Source organism: Chelon labrosus (assembly GCF_963514085.1).
Source record: "Chelon labrosus genome assembly, chromosome: 3".
Classification (NCBI taxonomy): domain Eukaryota; kingdom Metazoa; phylum Chordata; class Actinopteri; order Mugiliformes; family Mugilidae; genus Chelon; species Chelon labrosus.
In genome coordinates, this window is record NC_140339.1 from 30,300,167 (window position 1) to 30,319,203 (window position 19,037).

Here is a 19,037-nt window from a genome sequence, read left to right on the forward strand (position 1 = left end):
ACCTCCCCCTGTGTTCATGGCTGTGGTGCTTCTAACCCCCAACTTGCTCCCCAGGCGCGGCCTGCTTATAGGCAGCCCACTGCTCCAACTGTACACACTACTGTGTGAATGATGGATCGAACAGTAGGAACATAATTTCCCCTCGAGGATCAATGCGGTATAAATAATTAGTATTTTTTTATTATGAGTGTTCTTGGAAATGATGCAAGTTTTTCACACCTGGATTTGGGTGTGCCATCCTTGCAGGTCCTCTCCAGTTCTGTCAGGTTGGATGGTGAATGTTGGGTTTAAATCAGGGCTCTGGCTGGCCCATTCAAAAACAGTCACAGAGCTGTTCTGAAGCCACTCCTTTGGTATTTTAGCTGTGTGCTTAGGGTCATTGTCTTGTTGGAAGGTGAACCTTCAGCTTCATCTGAGGTCCTGAGCACTCTGGAAAAGGTTTTCGTCCAGGGTATCTCTGTACTTGGCCGCATTCATCTTTCCTTCAATTGCAACCACTCCTTGCAGCTGAAAAACACCCCCACAGCATGATGCTGCCACCACCATGCTTCACTGTCGGGATTGTATTGGGCAGGTGATGAGCAGTGCCTGGTTTTCTCCACACATACCGCTTAGATTTAAGGCCAAAAGGTTCAATCTTGGTCTCATCAGACCAGAGAATCTTATTTCTCATAGTCTGGGAGTCCTTCATGTGTTTTTTTGGTAAACTCTATGCAGGCTTTCATGTGTCTTGCCCTGAGGAGAGGCTTCCGTAGGGCTACTCTGCCATAAAGCCCCAATTGGTGGAGGGCTGCAGTGATCGTTGACTTTCTAGAACTTTAGCCCCATCTCTCTACTGCATCTCTGGAGCTCAGCCACAGTGATCTTTGGGTTCTGCTTTACCTCTCTCACCAAGGCTCTTCTCCCCGATTGCTTAGTTTGGCCAGAAGGTCAGCTCTAGGAAGAGTTCTGGTCGTCCCAAACGTCTTCCATTTAAGGATTATAGAGGCCACTGTGCTCTTAGGAACCTTATGTGCAGCAGAAATTCTTCTGTTACTTTGGCCAGATCTGTGCCTTGCCACAATTCTGTCTCTGAGCTCTTCGGCAGTTCCTTCGACCTCATGATTCTCATTTGCTCTGACATCCACTGTGAGCTGTAAGGTCTTATGCAGACAGGTGTGTGCCTTTCCTAATCAAGTCCAATCAATTTAATTAAACACAGCTGGACTCCAATGAAGGTGTATCTTCATCTCAAGGATGATCAGAAGAAATGGACAGCACCTGAGTTAAATATATGAGTGTCACAGCAAACGGTCTGAATACTTATGGCCATGTGATATTTTAGTTTTTGTTTTTTAATGAATTTGCAAAAATATCTACATTTCTGTTTTCTGTCAAAATGGGGTGCTGTATGTACACTAATGAGGCAAATGGCTCCAATATAACTAAGAGTGAAAAAATTAAGGTAGTCTGAATACTTTCTGTACCCATTGTATGTAGCTGGTAAATGTGGTGGTGATACTCGCTGATGTACTATTTCATCTGCATCGTTTGAAAAAGGTATATTTTTCTTAATATTGTTATTATAGTCTGTTGTTGGACAATGCTCGGGAATAATAAAAAAATGACATTTTTAAGTTGTTTTTTTCTTTGCATTTTATTCCTTTATTTGATTTATTTTGTTTTTCTAGTGAAGGAAGATGGGAGGTAATGAGGTGTAAAAGGCTGGAGTCAAACCTCTGCCACTGCAATCAGGACTATAGCTGTTTGCTCCTTATTTTCTGTTTGTTTTTATCACTTTTTGGAAGAGGGGGGTTGCCGTAGCTCGCAAAAGAGTGCTGCTGAGACACATGCAGTTCTCGAATAAAGTTGATTTTCTTCTGATTTGTTGATCTGAAAAATGCCACTTTAGTGGCTTGTTTAAAATGGGTAAAATATTTAGTTAGGTACCATTGGGTGAAAGTAGCGGTCGTGTTCACCTTTCCATTGCTGTGAACAGACTCAGAATCTGCCGTTAGGCTCCAGGTGCAAAACCAATGTGACACAGATAAAGCCAATTACTCCTAAATGCACCATCTCATTTGTGAACTTTCTGTGTATATACTCAAGTTATGCTGTGAGGCAGCTGGATTCAGGTGAGACCATGCAAGTTCATCTTACCAGGCTTCAAGCTACACTGGCAGTAATTTGAGGGGCTACTGGTAGCTACAGGGTGTGCTTTAGGTGTAACGACAATCTATGGTGACAACAGCGAGAAGCTGTTCATTGATTTTTGTTTTTAGTAAGAGAGTCTTTTTTGTGCAATTGTTCCTTACGAAGAACATAAGAATGGTCTAACTACAAAGGCGTAGAAACACTGTGGAAAGCAAGCACAATCTGTAAATAATTTGACCCTGCAGAAGGCAGTAATTCCTGTTACTTCAAAACTGACGAACATCCCAAAAGAAGGAGAAGAACAAGAAGTCAAGCAGAAGACTGTAAAGACATCTTTTTACACCAAGCTCCCTTTCTAGTCCTAACAGATACTTCTCTTGACGAGAATAAAATTATCTGCGTTTATTGTCTGTGTGAATTAAGTTATGAACTGAGCAGGGAGCTGAGATGTGAAGAGTAATACAAACTTGAAAAATATCCCTTCGAGGTACATTTAAAATTAATATTTAAAAAGAGTGAATTGCGTTGCCACACACTAATTATCATTCAATTAATCATGATTAAATATTTTAATCTATTGACATCCCTAATATTTTTTACATGTTTTTTTTTTTAATGCGTTTTTGTGTGTGTCAGGCTGCATTCTGCTGGGGATGGCTGCTGCCATCAAGGAGTGTCATTGCTATGGGGTGGGGGTGCCTGGTCTGGTCTAGGTGGGTGATACATGTCTAAGTAACATCCACATGAATGCCAGGTCCAAAAGTTTCCCAGCAGAACATTGAATTGTCACAAGATGGTCACTATTATTTACTTCTCCTGTCAGTGGTTTTAATGTTGTGGTTAAAGCTGGGTGTGTTTGTGTTGTGTGTGCTGTGTAGTCTAGTATCTCCAGTAGCTGTATGCAGCACCCTTTTCCCTCATTGTCTCAGTAAATTTGAACTTTTCCATGTACAAAATTAAAACAATTCTTGTTAGCTGGGTATGATGCCTGTCTTGAAAGTGCTTGATCACTTTTGGGATTTCATATTTTCAGTTCTATCAAGAAAAAGAGGAGACTCTTATTCTTATTATTAAATGCTTGGCTTTTTGGAAGAGTAAACAGTTGCCTAAATAATTACAGTGTTTCACTCTATACACAGACTCAAAAAATACTGTCTGATCATTTACCTAAACTTGTGTACCGTCATGCTCAGATCAGCCACAACATTAAAACCACTGACAGGAGTAGTAGATAACATTGACCATCTTGTGACAATTTAATGTTCTGCTGGGAAACTTTTGGACCTGGCATTCATGTGGATCTTACTTAGACATGTACCCCCCACCTAGACCAGACCAGGCACCCCCACCCCAAGGCACTGACACTCCTTGATGGCAGCAGCCATCCCCAGCAGGATGCAGCCTGACACAGACACACACACACAAAAACGCTTTAGGAACAACTCAAAAAACATGAAAAACAGCACAAGGTGTTGACCTGGCCTCCAAATTCACTAGATCCCAAACTGATCAAGTATCTGTGGGATGATCCACAGAGGCCCCTCCCCTCAACCCATAGGACCCAAAGACCCCCACTAACAACATTCTGTTGCCAGACACCACAGGACACCCTCAGAAGGCCCATGTCCATTCTCTGATGAGTCACAACTGTTTTGGAGACACAAGGGAGACCTACACAATATTAGGAAGGTGGTCATAATGTTATGCCTGACCGGTGTATATATCTTATATACTTTATATAATATAACTTATATATGCTGTATCTATAGTCTATTGTCTGTATAGTGGGTAGTGATGAGTCAGTGAATTCTCCAATTTGGTGTTTGGTGTCACTTAGTCACTTTGATACAGACTGAAATATTTAAAAAAAAGAAATGATATAAAATGTTGTATTTCCCTTTTACATAGTGGTGAAAGATTTCTTTATGAATTGGATTAAAGTTACAGTAAATTAAAGTTTTTGCTGACATTCATAGTTGCAAGACAATATTTGATGTCCAGTATTTGTAGCACATGTAGTCATTTGTCAGTCTCCGCACTATCCAGTGTGTAGGTATCAGTTTAGATTAGAAATGTTTACTAGGTTAAAATTAAAATTAAGGGATGTGCATGTGTGTAGGTTCCAGTCAAAGTCAAGTTCAGTTAATCAGAAACACACACTAACATTTTCATGCACACACATACATACATAATATATCTAACATAACTTGTTAACACGGCACAGTCTCTCAGTGCTTGTCCTTGAGTCTACAAATTTATTTTTGTACCACAGTAACCGTCCATCGTCATTTTGTGCTTTAATTTGTCTGTACAACGAATGTTCTTGTATTTTCTCCTGATGTAGATATCCACTGTCCTTGAAGACACATTGTTGAAAGAGACTTTTAAATGGCATCAATATGTTTCAATTATTGCGGCAGATCAGAAAGCAAAAAACATGTCGAGTGAATAGCAAAGCTAGAAAATAAACTAAAGTAAAATTCAATCAAACTTTTCTGATGACTAGATGCAGCTGTGAATAGCCTCCAAACTTTTTAATCTCATTCTTCTTCTTTTACATCTTTTAGCCATTTTTGTCTTTTTCTTTATCTGGTTTTATGCTCACATACCTCTAAAGATACTGTAGATCATCAAAAGCCTAACAGTGCAATGTATTATGATAATATTCAAAGGTGAATGATGTATTCTCTCTCCCCTTTCTCTCTGTTTGTCCACAGCACAAAGACCCCCAAGCAGGCCGTATTTGCAGGAAGTATGCAGCTCCTTGCTGGTATCAAGCTGTGCACAGGCAGAGTTCTCACAAACCATCCCCATTATGAAGATAAAGACCTGCGGGAGAGGACCAGACAGGTACTGTAAACCGCAATACAACAGAACTAACAGAGGGGCTGCAAGATATCTCAGACACATCTTCATCTTCTGTAACCACTTGTCCTGTGAAGCTGGAGCCTATCCCAGCTGTCATCAGACGAGAGGCGGGGTACACCCTGGACAGGTCTCCAGTCTATCTCAGGGCTAACACAGAGAGACAGACAACCATTCACACTCATGTGCACACCTACAGCCAATTTAGAATCACCAATGAACCTAATGAGCATGTCCTTGGACAGGGGGAGGAAGCTGGTGTAACAGAAGAGACCTCAGACACAATAAATGGAAAATCTAAAATAAATAGATGATTACTGATTACAGTGCGAGCTATTCAATTTGGCGATTTGAATAGCAATTTTCAGCATGTATTAGCTTTTAGAGAATCAATAATCGTAGCTTTAATATTAGTGTTTTCAAAGAGTGGTGGGAACTGACTAAGCTCTAAAAGGGAATGGAGTCATTACTGTGTGTTGAACTTAAGAGGCGACATGATTGCAAACATGTCAGTGTCAATGGAGAAACACAATCAGGCACAAATTTGCCCGTGGTATCGAGAATTGTCCAGTTGAGCTGAAAATGTTTATGGTCGAGTGGAAGCATTGGGGCATATTGCAGTACTTTATAATTTAGCTTCAGATACAATCAAAGAGGAGAGAAAGTGGATGATGGTGGTGATGGGGAGTTCAACTGAATGAGTGTATAAATCGGTTCTCTGAAGGAACTACTTTAGGATATCTGGGCTAAGGTGGGCTTAGCTTTCTGTCATAAATGTATTAAATGGCATGAATTTCATAGTTTTGTGCAGCCACTGTAGGGTACAATTAAAATAACTGTATTTAATAAGTTAAAATACATGTATAGTCAAAAAGGTACAATGGCAGCTGTATAATAGAGTTCAAGAAGATATTTACTCGATGCAACCTTGTTATGCCAAAACTATATTTATGGTAAAAAAGGTCAGCTGTTTTTGACATCCACATCCTGCTTGTATACAGATTCATTCTTGTGTGGGATGAGTCCCCACCACTGTCGTGTCATCTGCAAATACTACAACATAAGTGTCCAGATTTCAGACTGAACAGCCATTGGATAATAGCAGAGGGCTCAGGACGCAACCTCGTGGGCCTCCGATGTTGATCGTTGTGTGAGACAAAATGGCCGTCCTATTAGAAAATACATCACCCAGTTACACTGAGAAGGAGTAAGCTTATGTTATAGCGAGGGTGACGTTAGCAGACAGGGGCATGGAAACAATCACAGCAAACACAATGGTGCATTCCTGCACATATCGCAGTCGACACTCGCAGAAGAATTGCTGTTGAACAGAGAGCAGTTTGTGCATCAACCGTTGGTGATATACTCCTGTGTTTTTGCTCAACCAATGTCTGAGTTCACTTTGAAATGCTGAGTCTGATTGTTGAGCCAAGTTTGGGTCAGAAGGAAAGCACAGCATTTCCTCACCTTTTGTGTGCTCAATCTTAGCTGAAGTTGGTCTAATTTATTGTCCAGTGAGCAAACATGCCAGAAACAGTGAAGGAGGAGCCCGCCGGTTTGTGCTAGCCTTCAGTCGCTTCTTCTTCTGCTTCTTTGCACATCCTCCTATCTGCAGCCGGAGCTTGTTAAGCCAGTCCCCTGCTGCAGGCCACTGTATCCTGTTCTTATGACTTATCTCTACACTGATCAGGCATAACATTATGACCACCTTCCTAATATTGTGTAGGTCTCTCTTGTGCCTCCAAAACAGTTGTGACTCATCAGAGAATGGACATGGGCCTTCTGAGGGTGTCCTGTGGTGTCTGGCAATGTTTTTAGTGGGGGCCTTTGGGTCCTGTGGGTTGAGGGTTGAGTGTATGTTGTTAGCCATATTGGGGATTTATTAATAACAGTAATCATTTTTAACATGTAATCACTCATTTTTTCATTGCACTCATACAATGATCCATCTTTTATACTAATTATAACTCAATAATACAATTTATAGCAACTGTACCAATGAATTTGTAGTTACTTATTATTTGATTCCTTTTCTTACTGTTTTTTAGTGTAGCAGTACATAGTCTCACCTTGTCATGTAATCTTGGTATCAGATTGAAAGGGAGAATTATTTCTTTTTTCCAGGAGCTGTTGCCACACTGCCTCACTCATCCATCTCAGTCAGCTCTGCCTGTAGATGGGGGTCGGTGACCTGCAGTGATTGTGTGAATGAATACGGGATCACAAGGGGCACTGAGTACAGTGTGCATCCATTATGTCAGAATGAATAGTAACATAGATAAAGTGGAGCCTAAAAGTGTGGCCTTCCTGTAAATGAGAGGTGAATGGTGGCGCTCTTATTTGAGTGCGCTTCGTAATGTATGTGAGGAATGCTCGAAGATACAAAGGGTCATGTTTATTTTACAAATTAATATATATTTTTTAAATTCCACACGATTGTGTTCAAAGTTCAAATTTATTTTATCTTTGTGTGTGTCATCCTTGGATAATTCTTCCCTTTGACCTCCTTCCCACGCCGGTTGTTATTGCACCAGTCAATAGACGGTTCGTTCATTGACTGAAATAAGACACTGACAAAACGTGGTGTCAAAAACAATCACCACAAAACCATTAACATACAGTAAATCACATACAGTTCACAAAAAAAAACATGTAGAAAATGTGCTTTACAACTATTCATTTTGCGTGTGCTTCTGCATTCCGTTCTTGTCTTCACATTTCGCAGGATGCAGTGTGGGGGTCATCTCTTGGGTAGCTGAGCCTATGTTTTGCCTCCCAGCTGGAAGTCAGCCATGCTGAGCCTCTGGCGTGGCTGGAGCCTAGTATGGAGCTCATTAATGATCCACGACACTGGTGCAGACCTTCTGGGCTATGTGTGTGTATGTGTGTGTGGCAGAACACTGTGCTAATACATTTTCAACATTTGTAAGAACCTTAACGATGTTCCCAGTGCTTTTCTGGGCTTATGATGTGTATCACTGCAGAATAATTCATTAGTGGACAAGAAAAACAGTCATTCTTAAACTTACCTGTTAAACTTTCTGAGTGAATCCTCATACCCAGCAGAAGCCCTTTTTGTTTTCATTTTATTCAAAGAGCCATTGCTTGATGCAATTATGCCATCAAGAGTACAAACCACTGAGAAAACTAAAGGTTTAGTATCAGGTTTGGAATTGTTGTCTTCATTTGACGTTTGTTGGTTATGGTGCATTTTGGTCTCATTTATCCTTGAAAGTTTTCTCCAGAACTGTTCTGGCTGGACTTAGTAGTTTTTTCTGCTAGAAGAAGTCTCCAAATTGTGGATTGTGATACATTCACATCTGAACTCTGTAGACTGGTAGTGATGTGACATATTCCAAGTGTGCTGTGTAGTTGTCCAACCGATTTTTCTAAAACCTAAATATTACTAGCATATCCAACATGGTTTAATCAGAAGATTTCGCATTAGTGTCCTATTCATGTGCAACCAGACATGACTGTGAAAATGCTTGTGCGCTGATGGTTTACCATAGACAGTATCTTGACAGTATACAGTAGCCTTAATTCATTTTTTGTCTCATCTTCAAAATGAAAATGATCTTAAATCATGTTAAACTAACAAAACGTGCTGTACTGAAGTGAATCTCTCTGTGAAGCTTCAGAACCACTTTGACATGGGATACAAAGTAAAAATGTTCACATATCAGGTATCAGTAAGCATACCTATCATACCTATAAAACGAAGGGGTTTCTGTCACAGGCAAAGTCATTCAGTGCAGAAACTTGTCACTACAGTGTTCCACTGCTCATTTAAAGCTATAGTGCTGGACTTTTACAAATACAGTAACTGAATGCCTGTTACATTTAAGCCCTTGCCAAACAAGTTCACACAGTGTTGATAAAACTAATCGGCGTTAGGTAAATCTCTCTGTGTTATCAAGTATACCAGAGTTTTAAATGGCGTGTGTGCTGGTACTGGTGCACTGGTAGCAATACGGATGATTGCAACTGTAGTGACTGAGATATATAGACATAGAGTGTGCCTTGGAAGCGTCTTTGGAAAGTTTTGCTCCAGATAGAAAGTCAAGGCTTAGAGGAAGGATTACAGTTGAATGACAGAGACAGCAAACATGGATTACCACTGTGTAATTTCTCAAAAGTTCAGGGTTTTGTCTCAAAAAATCGTCAGTTCTTCCACTTCTTATGGGCTCTTTAGTTTGCCCATGTAACTCTGTGGTGGTGTATCGTGTGCTATATAACATTCCAGAAGAATGAGATTTGTTACGTTTAACATTCTACTTTTTTTCTCCCACTGATTTAGTTGCACTCATAATTGTTTTCATTCAGATATTTTCCCCCTCAGTAAACATGTTATAATTGAAACTAAACCAACTTTCATCAAACTGTAATTCCGAAAATAAATGTGCCTGGAAATTGGGTTCCAGGAGAAAAGCTTTTTCCTTCCGGCATTATTGATGTTAAATTGCAAAGGCAGATGATTTTTCAGACCAAAAAAAAAAAAGCAATTAAAAATCAAAATAAACCTTGATAAATCCACCATTTCCTGTGTGTGTGAGCAGGTGTATCAAGTGTATGCCCGCCGTTCCCCAGAAGAAGTCTATGACATCCTGAGGGCTGTTGGAGCCAACTATGTGGTGCTGGAAAATAGCATCTGTTACGAGCGGCGGCACAGACGAGGCTGCAGGCTGCGGGACCTGCTCGACCTGGACAACGGACATGTGGGTGGCATTCATTTAACGTGACTCACACTGACTAGGTGTGTGTATGTCTGCGTGGCTGCATGTGCTGGCCCCTTTGCCAACTAACTCTGGGACTTGGTGAAAGCACTCAGCCTCCGCAGAGAGATCAATAGTCTCCCTTCTTATCTTGGCGTCACTGTCTCTCACTCTCTCGCCGTCTTCTTCACCCCCACTTCCTCGGCCTCTCTTTATTTTGATGTCAGATGTGGCTCGCTGGCTATTCGGATTACCAGAGGCGAGACAAGCTTCAGTCTGGCCCAGTGTGGTGTAAGACACATGAAACACAAAGTCGGTGTGTGTCTGTGTTCGTGATGCAGTAAATGCCACACAGCATACACAACATCTGACATCTAGACAGCTTTATTGGAGGAATGCTGTGTTTATGTCTGCTTCTGTCTATCTTTTATTTATTCCTTATTTCTTTTGCTGTTTTTTTTCTGTGTGCCTTTTTTCTTTCTTTGTTGCCTGCCTGTGTTTTCTCCTTCTTCCTCACGTTTTCTGATTTCTGTCTTCATCTTTCGTTTTTTTTCTTCTTCCATTCTTTGTCCTCCGTGAATCTCATCATTGTGGTACCCTGTGAATTCATTACTATGACACACTATGATTATGCATTTAAGTAAAGGATCAAGCATTTTCATAATATCACCTCAAAAACACTCTCTGTGTGTCTGTGTCTTCCAGCAATGGGTGGACCTAAAGATTTGTCATGTGTTCATGTACTGCTTCTTTGTCTCGCTGAACACATTTGTTTTATGATACATTTTATTTTTTTATGAGTTTTTTTGCCTGGTGTTGCAACAGTTTTGTTTAAGCCCCACAAAACATTGTATCAAAGCTTTAGTAGTTCATGGCTATATAAACAGCAGTCAGTGAATGTAGGGCAGTACTTCTTAAAAGCTTAACATCAAAAAACTTTTGTCTTTTCACTGTCAAAGTCACAGTAAAACACAAATTACAGAAATCTCTTATGTGGCTTCCAAGTCTTCAGAAAACAGTATAGCTGTAGAAAAATGGTTTTAATCCTTGTCCATTCGTTTGTTATTCCTTATGCTTTGTCACATTGTTGTCTCTGTAAATGTTTTCTTCTTCTTCTTCCTCCTTTTCTTTTTTCTCTTATTTTTCTTCATCTTCTTCGTATGTCTTTGTCTTCCTCTTCTTTTTCTTCCTCTTTTTTTTCTTCTTCCTCCTCCTCCTTCCTCTTCATGTTATTTTTTACTATCAAAGCCATCCTCTGGTATTTATTGTTTCTTCATCTATCTGTCAAGTGAAACATTATCAGTATAGCAGTATAGCAGTTTATTTCTGAGGATCCACTGTGGTTCAGAGTCTGTGTCAGATCTCCGGGTAGCTGGTAGCATTCCCAAATCAGATCAGAGCCTGTTAGAAGAATCACTGTTCTTTGACCTTGTTTTTGGTGTTTATTTAGCCACTGTATGTCTCAGATGTGTTAAATGTGTGTGACTTAAAAAATATGCTAGTAGTAGAATCACAATGTCAGTGCTAACCTTCTGTCATTCTTGTTGTTGCCGTTGATAATGACACACTCATTCTCTGATCAGATCATGGACGGACCTGGAGACAATGACCCGGACCTCGTCCCTGCCGCCCACCCTCGATTCTGTGAGGCCATCAAGACTGACACAGCGCCCTACAATGCACTGTTCACCAGAACATTCCAGAACAAAACCTTCCACGTGTACCGGGTCAAGAAGAAGCGCAAGAAAAGCGCCAAGAGCTCGTCTGAGCCCAGCGTGACTCAGTAGCAGGACCAGGACGGCAAGAAAAATCCCAGCAGAGGCCAGAGGGGAAGAGAGAAGGTGGAGAAGAAGAAACAGAAGCTCAGAATCCTTGCTGTTCCTCTGTCTCCCTTCTGCACCGCACCCGACTATGATCGTGCCCATTATTTTTTTAAGACTTGGCTCTATGAACTGTTGTGTGGGCCAGTGGGCCAGCTCAAGCTTGGGGCTGCAGTGTTGTAGTTAGTGGACTATTGAAGCAACTATAGGAGTCCTGCTCTGGGCTGTTATGTTTCATTCCAAGTAAAAAAATAAATAGATAAATTAGATGTGTAAAAGTTAAAGTGGCAATAGACAACTTTCCAGCATATCCCCCTCTAGCATTTCCAAGTGGTATTACCCTTTGTACTGCAGTCAGCAAGACCAGATTCGTTTCCCCTCAGAGCCCGCAAACTACCAACAACACAGGACACAAAACAGTCATCACCAGCCTGAACAAGGAAAGGTGTTCAGTGAAACTCAAATGTCAACTGTGAACATATATTTTCCGTATTTAGTAATATAGGATAAATATGGAACCTGGAGTATTGTTTCCTGTAAATGAAGAACTACAGTAGAGATTGGGGTTAGGATGGATGGTGGAGTGATGGAACACCGTCATGACTTTATTCATTATCACAGTCTGCAATGGAGACATGGAGGCAGACACAGTCTTTAGTGTGTGTACAGAAAACTGAAATGGGTTTGTGTCATTATTTTATCTTTTAACAAAATGGAATCAAATGCAACAGGGACAATGACAGTAGAAAATACTGGCGATCCATGGCAACATGAAGAAAGGCCTCTAGAACTCAATACACTCAGTACACCTAAAACATAGCATGCATGAGTAATGTTAGCACCGTGGCTACAGCTAACAGCCAGGTGACTGTCCAAAAGATGAAACAACCTTACCAATTTGAACCTAGATCAGAGTAAAATAGCTGGTTGTGTTAATGAATAGGCAGGTTTATTACTGATCTAGTAGGAATCGTGTCAATGTGTGGTTTGAATCAACCCGTTTTCTCTATTAAGTGATTTTTTATTTTTTTTTTGCTGTAATTTTAGCTTTCATTTTGCCAGGAGATCTACCCAGTGCCAGACAGTATTGCATAGTGAATCATTGTTACATTGTGCAATCAACATTGGCTTCATAATGATGAGTCTACTGCAGCTTTATACACAAAGAATGACATTGAAATTGTTAATACACTAAGAGAAATACTTTTCTGTACAGTATAGACTGTGCTTGTTGTGGAGTTCTTCTTTGCCAATGGTAATAACGACAGATTAATAAAAAGATTTGGTCCTTTTGTACTAGGGATACAAAGGGAACTGTGCAATGTGCCAATGTACTGTTTTGGGACAGTTTTGATTAAAACTGTAGCAGTCAGGTCTTTCTTAGTAGAGAATGAAGTTGTATTGAGTTAAATGTTCTGATTTAGATTTGAAAATGCATGCAGCTCTCAGTTCTGCATTTCACTAACTGTTCCATGGCTCAGCTTATAGAAACGGATCTGTTCACATGCAGCCTCAGTAGCTGTTGAGGCCCAGCGACACCAGAGAGTGACTGCAAATATGTCCACCCCATCTGTTAAATGTCTGGCACTAGAAGTTTGGTGCTGCTATAAGGGTTAATGGTCTGATGGCTAAGTTCTAACTGTGAGCCAGCTGAGATATGCTAATGCTACACGCTACATGACCTACTCTTTTCCTTGTACTAAGCTGTTAGATTTGTTTCTCAGGATTTTAAAATAAGAGGATAAGCTAATTAACATCAATAGCTTTCTGCAAACCACCCCTGTTTTACTTTAAACAACGCTGCACATTTTGGCACACGGGTTAGCTCCACCCCAACGAGCAGCCGTCCCCCAAATCTCTGGTGTCACCGGGCTTGTGGCCTTCATTTGACAGTTATCAGAATTCACCCTTGACCAGCTAATCGAGTTCACAGCAACTGTTAAATGTGGGTAAAAAGCCCGACAGAAAATGTTTGACTATTAGCTTGACTTTTTGGCAGGCTGTGCTGATATATGCTGACAATCATCCCGAAAAGAAAAGGGGGAGATAATGATGTTACTTTCGATTGCCGCCCGGGTGCTTAGATGTGTTTTTTGCTGTAAAAACTGAGGTCAAAGCTGGTACCAAGTGAAATTTGTGACAGTGTTGTTGTTGTGATTGCTGTCATGTTTTTCTTTGTCGGCTCTGTGATTCTCATCAGCAGCAGTCTCAACCTTTTCACTCTTGTCTCCCTCGTGCACACGCAACCACATCCACAAACACACATGAATAATGGAAGTGGCGAGGAAATTGCAGCAGACTGACAACAGCGCTGATTCCCCACCACAATCCAAAATAGTTTGAGGGAGTGAGGGAGTGAGGGGGAGAGAGAGAAAGAGGGAGAGAGAGGGGGGCCAACACTTGCATATCAAACTGAGGCTTTGTGGTGAGAGAAGAAAGTGTGGAGGAGGAGTGGGGAGGACTGAAAAAGGCTCATGTTTAAACAGCAGCGGAGGAGAAATGAGAGCGCATCAAAACACGGATTCACAATGATCTGAACCCTTTCCTCATTTTTCTTTTTCTTCTTTCAAACCAAAGGAAAGAGAGGAGAGCAGGTGAAAGACTGGAGCTGTGGAGGTAATTATTGGTTGGCCAGTCAAACACTGAGCCATTTATGTGGAGATGACACACACGCAATTTTCCCTCCCTCATCTCAGTTTGCCTATATTTGTACACTTGTTAATAAGGACCTCTGTCTTTGATAATCCTCACTCTGGCAGATGTGTGAACCCTCCTGCACATAGTCATCGCAGGGCTTTTGAACAGGCCAGGGCTTTTGTCGTTTGTTAACGACGCGGCCTCATTGTAATGCATACCAATCGGATCAGTGCGGAACAGCACCGCTTGTTCTTCCCCCTCCTGGCTTCATATTGGATGTTTAATTTAGGAGATGTCTGATTGCTTTATTTGAGAGCGAAGTGATTCCATTATGTTTGCCTAATAAGAGTGTACTAATGTAATATTTTTTCAGCACTGTTAATTTCCATACATATTGGGATTAGCAGTTCATTCGGAGGCAAGCTGTCTGCCTATAGTTTTCTTAATGAAGAGAAGGCAGCCATTAGCTTGCGTGCACATGTAGAGTCCTGCTCTGCTTTACAGAATGGGGAGGGAGCTTGTTGTTGAAATAAATTGAAGACACTTAATAACTAGAGGGGCTTGTGCAACTGAAGAATGGAATAGGTTTGTTGGATGTTGAACTGTTGCATGTAAGCAATCTATATTTGACACAATTTGTTACATGCATGGTCATGTTTCTAAGACGAAGAATTGAATTTGTGTGTTATGCTCCATCTTTATATAATTGCCGAACATTTCGTTTCAACACCATGAGTGTACATTACTTCTTCTGGGAAGGCTGCCCATCTGATGGTACTAAGCTGGTACAGCTAAATTTGGTAGCTGGAGGAATCGGATCTTATTCAGCCATAAAAAGGTCTGATATTTGTGTTAGGTGTTTAAGCCCGGCTCTAAGATACCACTAAAATTCTTCCCAAAGATGTTGGATGGGGTTTAGGCATAGACAGCTATAAAGCTGGGCAACAGAACAGCTCCTCAAATGTGACACCTAAGCAAGTAGAGCTCCCCCTGGTGGCTGGCTGCAGTATAGGTCATAAGCTCCACTTCCTCCACATTAGTGGATGGGACTTGGGCCAAACTAAAACACTAAGTACATGTCAAATCTTTTTTTTTTTTTTTCAAAGATGGTTACCGTCATTTTAGGTAGTTAATATAATTTTTTTTTATATAATATAAAAAAGCGTCCATGTTTCCAATAAGTTTAGTTTTAGTTAGTTATTTGACGTTATAACAGGATGTGACATCATGATGACTACCAGTTGCCATGCCAAACGCTCTGTGAAGTGGTCCTGTAGGACCGAGAGGGTTGGAAAAAATTAAATACATAAGTACAATGTATAATCCCACTTCCAATTTCTTTGTAACTGGTGGAGATAGAGCAAAGCGCAGTATTAATTAAACAAAAATAGCATCAGTATGGCCAATGCAAGGGAGTGGGGATGTGTTGTCCTTATTTATATACAGTCTATGGGTTTAGGTCACTGCTCTGTGTATGCCCTCACCATTTAAAAAGACCTAAAGTACTGTGGGTATCTATACATTGTTTCCTGTGAAGACGTATGGATGTTGGAGGGGTATTTGCCATAAATATATTAGCATCACTGAAATCCTCAGCATGTGAAACAAAATGACTTAAAGTGGGTGAGAGTCCTGGCTGATCCTTGACATTAATAAGACAAACATGAAAACAGATGGAAACACTTTAAATTATACAATGTACATTTCTCACTTGTCTTTTTCTTATTTGCCTTTGGTCCGTTTATTATGTGTCTGGGGGTATGTTGGTGCTGAGGCGTACGAAAAAAAAAAGATTTTAGTCATGATGTGCAGCAGTTATTTCCAACGTTATCTGCAAGCCTCTAAACAGACATATTCCTCTGAGCCAGTGTAAATACATACGAACTATTTATGATGTGAAATATCCTCATGGAGTATGAACAGCATGTGAGCTGAAGGACACAGGGGTCGGTGCTGCAGATGTGAGTGACAAGCTTTTCTTTGTTCAGCATGAAGGCCACTGTTGAGTGCACGCTGAGATAATCAGGTCAGAAGAGCTGTTTGTGACCTTGATTATCTTCAGCACGAGCACCACAGCTTCATGCGACCAACGTGGAAATCTGTCATTAGTGACAACCATCTACATCTGTTTATGTAAAAGGGGAATGTTGTATGTGTTTGGGTGCCTTTGGTCAGTTTTTCACTTTGCTTGCTGTTTCTTTTCTTTGGCTCCTCTAAACTCTTGTTATGCTGCTGAATTTTCTACTGCAGGACATTAGTCAAATCAGAGACCACGCAGTAGGAAAGGTTTCTGCAGTGCAATGTCCTCCTCATGCACATTGTTGGTACAAAGACACCAATTTTAGATATCATTAGACACATCTATGTTTAATGGCAGTGTGATCAATAAAATGATCTTTTTCCCACAAAGTTGCTTCCATCATTGTGTAAGCATGATTTCCTTCCCTGTGTCTTTTTAATTCATCACCAGAAGCAGTCACGATTCAGCGCAGTCACTGGTGCAAATCAATGAATTTATTGAGAAAAAAAGATCAAAGCAAATACAAAACACTTATATAACTGTCAAAAGCTCATCACCATCATGTTGATAAAAAATATGTCGATTATTTTTTTTTTTTCCTCAGAAGCTGCTGCTATGCTGCTGCTTTTCTGGACAAAAAGCGATAATTAATCTATCTCTGTATTTACAAATGAGGTAAAAACATTGACTTTGTTCACAACATGTCTGCATCCAGAACACAACATTTAAGAAGCTGTTTTATGCTACAAATGAATGGTGAATGAAGTGATTGGCTGCTCATTACAAAAAAAAAAGCTGAAGCATGAAGTAGTCTTCATCCTTCACCTCTCTGTGTGGCGCAGGCTCGGTCCCTCTCCACAGGAATAAAATACAAACTCTCAAGGAAAGCCCCGTGCTCTTAACAACAGAAAAATAGAAAAGCCTGTGTCTTACTTTCAGGCATCATCCTACTGGCACCTTTGCCTGACCGCTAACTCTCTTTTATATTTTAGAGTGGCATTGTCGTCTCAGCTATTCAAAAAATATCATGCTAGTGGAAAGCCGCGATCTAGGAATCAATTTGTCTGGCGGCTTTTTTTATTTTTTTTTGAAAGTCCACACAATCCTTTGGTTTTTCCAGCATGACGGCAGGCCATCAGCTTCTATTAGGATTAGTGGCCTGACATGTTTTCACCCTCTCCTACCCTTTAACTGCTCTCTGACGAGAAGCTCGGTTCTGCCGGAAGACAAATAATATTAATAATAATAATAATAATAATGATAATAAAAAACTTGGCGAGAGTGCTGCTCCTAGCTCCAGCAGCTTCTGAAATGCCAGAAGCCAGGCTGGCATTTTGGAGAACAGAGAGAGAGAGGGTGGAGGTGTTTGGAGGTGGATGGGCATGGCTTTTGTACTTAAGCCATTTGCTGTGCAACAAACTTTTTCTACAGAAAACCATTGCTTCCAGCATGTCGTCCCTCTAAAGCTCCCAGCAATGCTGCTGTGCTCCACAGTGAAACGTTTCACCACACAGTCACTCGCTCTCGGCCTCTGCTCCTCATCTGCTCTCTGATTCTAACCCTTACCCTGTAATTATCTCTCTCATCAAAGGTGAGAAGAACTGGTCCTGTTTTTAGATGCTGCCTTCCTCTTCCCCTTCACTGCTTTATTATTGTTCTTTGCCTTTTCATTCCTTTCAGACAATTTGTTCTCACCGCTTCAACAACTGTTGTTGTGGTTTTTTTTTTTTTTTATGTCATGAGGAAGCCAAACAAGAGAAGCTGGCGGGAATTGCCACCGTGCTGACAATTCACAGTTTGAATAATAACTGCAGTTATTAGCTCCCTGCATTTGTTATCAGTCTGATCCAGCTAAGAGTGTGTGCTAATTTAGAAAGGGACAACAGACGTGGACAACAAGTGTGTGTTTGAACAGTCTGTGGCTCAGGTATCACGGTCCAGAACTACATTTATTTGTGTAATCCTCATAAATATCCTTCATCCTCCTCCGTCCATTTGTTTTTACTGAGCAGTCACCTTGAAAAGCTGCTTTACATAGTTTGTATTCCGCGCGCAGCCGCCTGTTAAAACAGCCTCTCGCCGACGCCAAATTTGGTATGCCTGAGGAGGAGCGTACGCCGAACAGAGCAACAGAGCAAGTATTTCTTCCCTCCTGCAGTCCACACGTCCACTCACATTTCTTTGTTACAAAGCTGTTTGAATTTGTCTGCGCGCTCCTTCGGGTGCGGAGGAACGAGCAGCAGAGGAGCGCGAATGAGAATGGGAAATCAAATGAAGACACGGGAGCAGTACTAAGCAGAAAGCTTGATGTCTTACAACCCACGGAGTGTTGAAACTTGAAACACCCGACCAATACGGAATTACTCAACCCAGCAAAAGACACATTACCAGAAAAAAAAGAAAAAAGAAAAAAAGAAATCTCACTGTGGGACTCAGTGATGGTCCAAGCACTTTTTTCTCATACAAACATTGACAGAAGCTGTGTACAGCCAGGCAGCGAGAACACCATGTGTCCTATAGGAAAAATCTGAACTCTGTATTATAGGGGCTACTCAGAATGATCCCACTCATCTTCACTGTCTTAGCATGTGACAATGCACTGTGGAAATAATGTAAGTCTCTTATGTACAAAGATTTCACTCAGCAGCAAGGTGCTAAAAATACATTTTAAGAGGCATTGATTTGCTCAGGTATAAAAAAATAAATAAATTAAAAAAAAAAAAACCTGGCCAAAACATTTTCCTTTCACATTTTGGGCCTTCAGCTGACACTCATCCACAGCAGAGGAAATGTGGGGCTTTAGTGTCTGTGACTGGAACAGATTCTTCCGACAGTGAAGCTAAGCTC

The 19,037-nt window shown here is 40.9% G+C and overlaps 1 protein-coding gene across 1 annotated transcript in view; it reads left to right on the forward strand.

The window, feature by feature from the left end:
• dpy19l3 (dpy-19 like C-mannosyltransferase 3) overlaps positions 1-13,194 on the forward strand; it is a 47,271-nt gene extending 34,077 nt beyond the window's left edge. Inside the window, exons 16-18 of the mRNA XM_084541344.1 lie at positions 4,851-4,983; positions 9,558-9,716; positions 11,297-13,194. Of these exons, the coding sequence (XP_084397470.1) occupies positions 4,851-4,983; positions 9,558-9,716; positions 11,297-11,500 (496 nt within the window). The 3' untranslated portion in view covers positions 11,501-13,194. The remainder of the gene's footprint in view (positions 1-4,850; positions 4,984-9,557; positions 9,717-11,296) is intronic.
• The last annotated feature ends 5,843 nt before the right edge of the window (positions 13,195-19,037 follow it).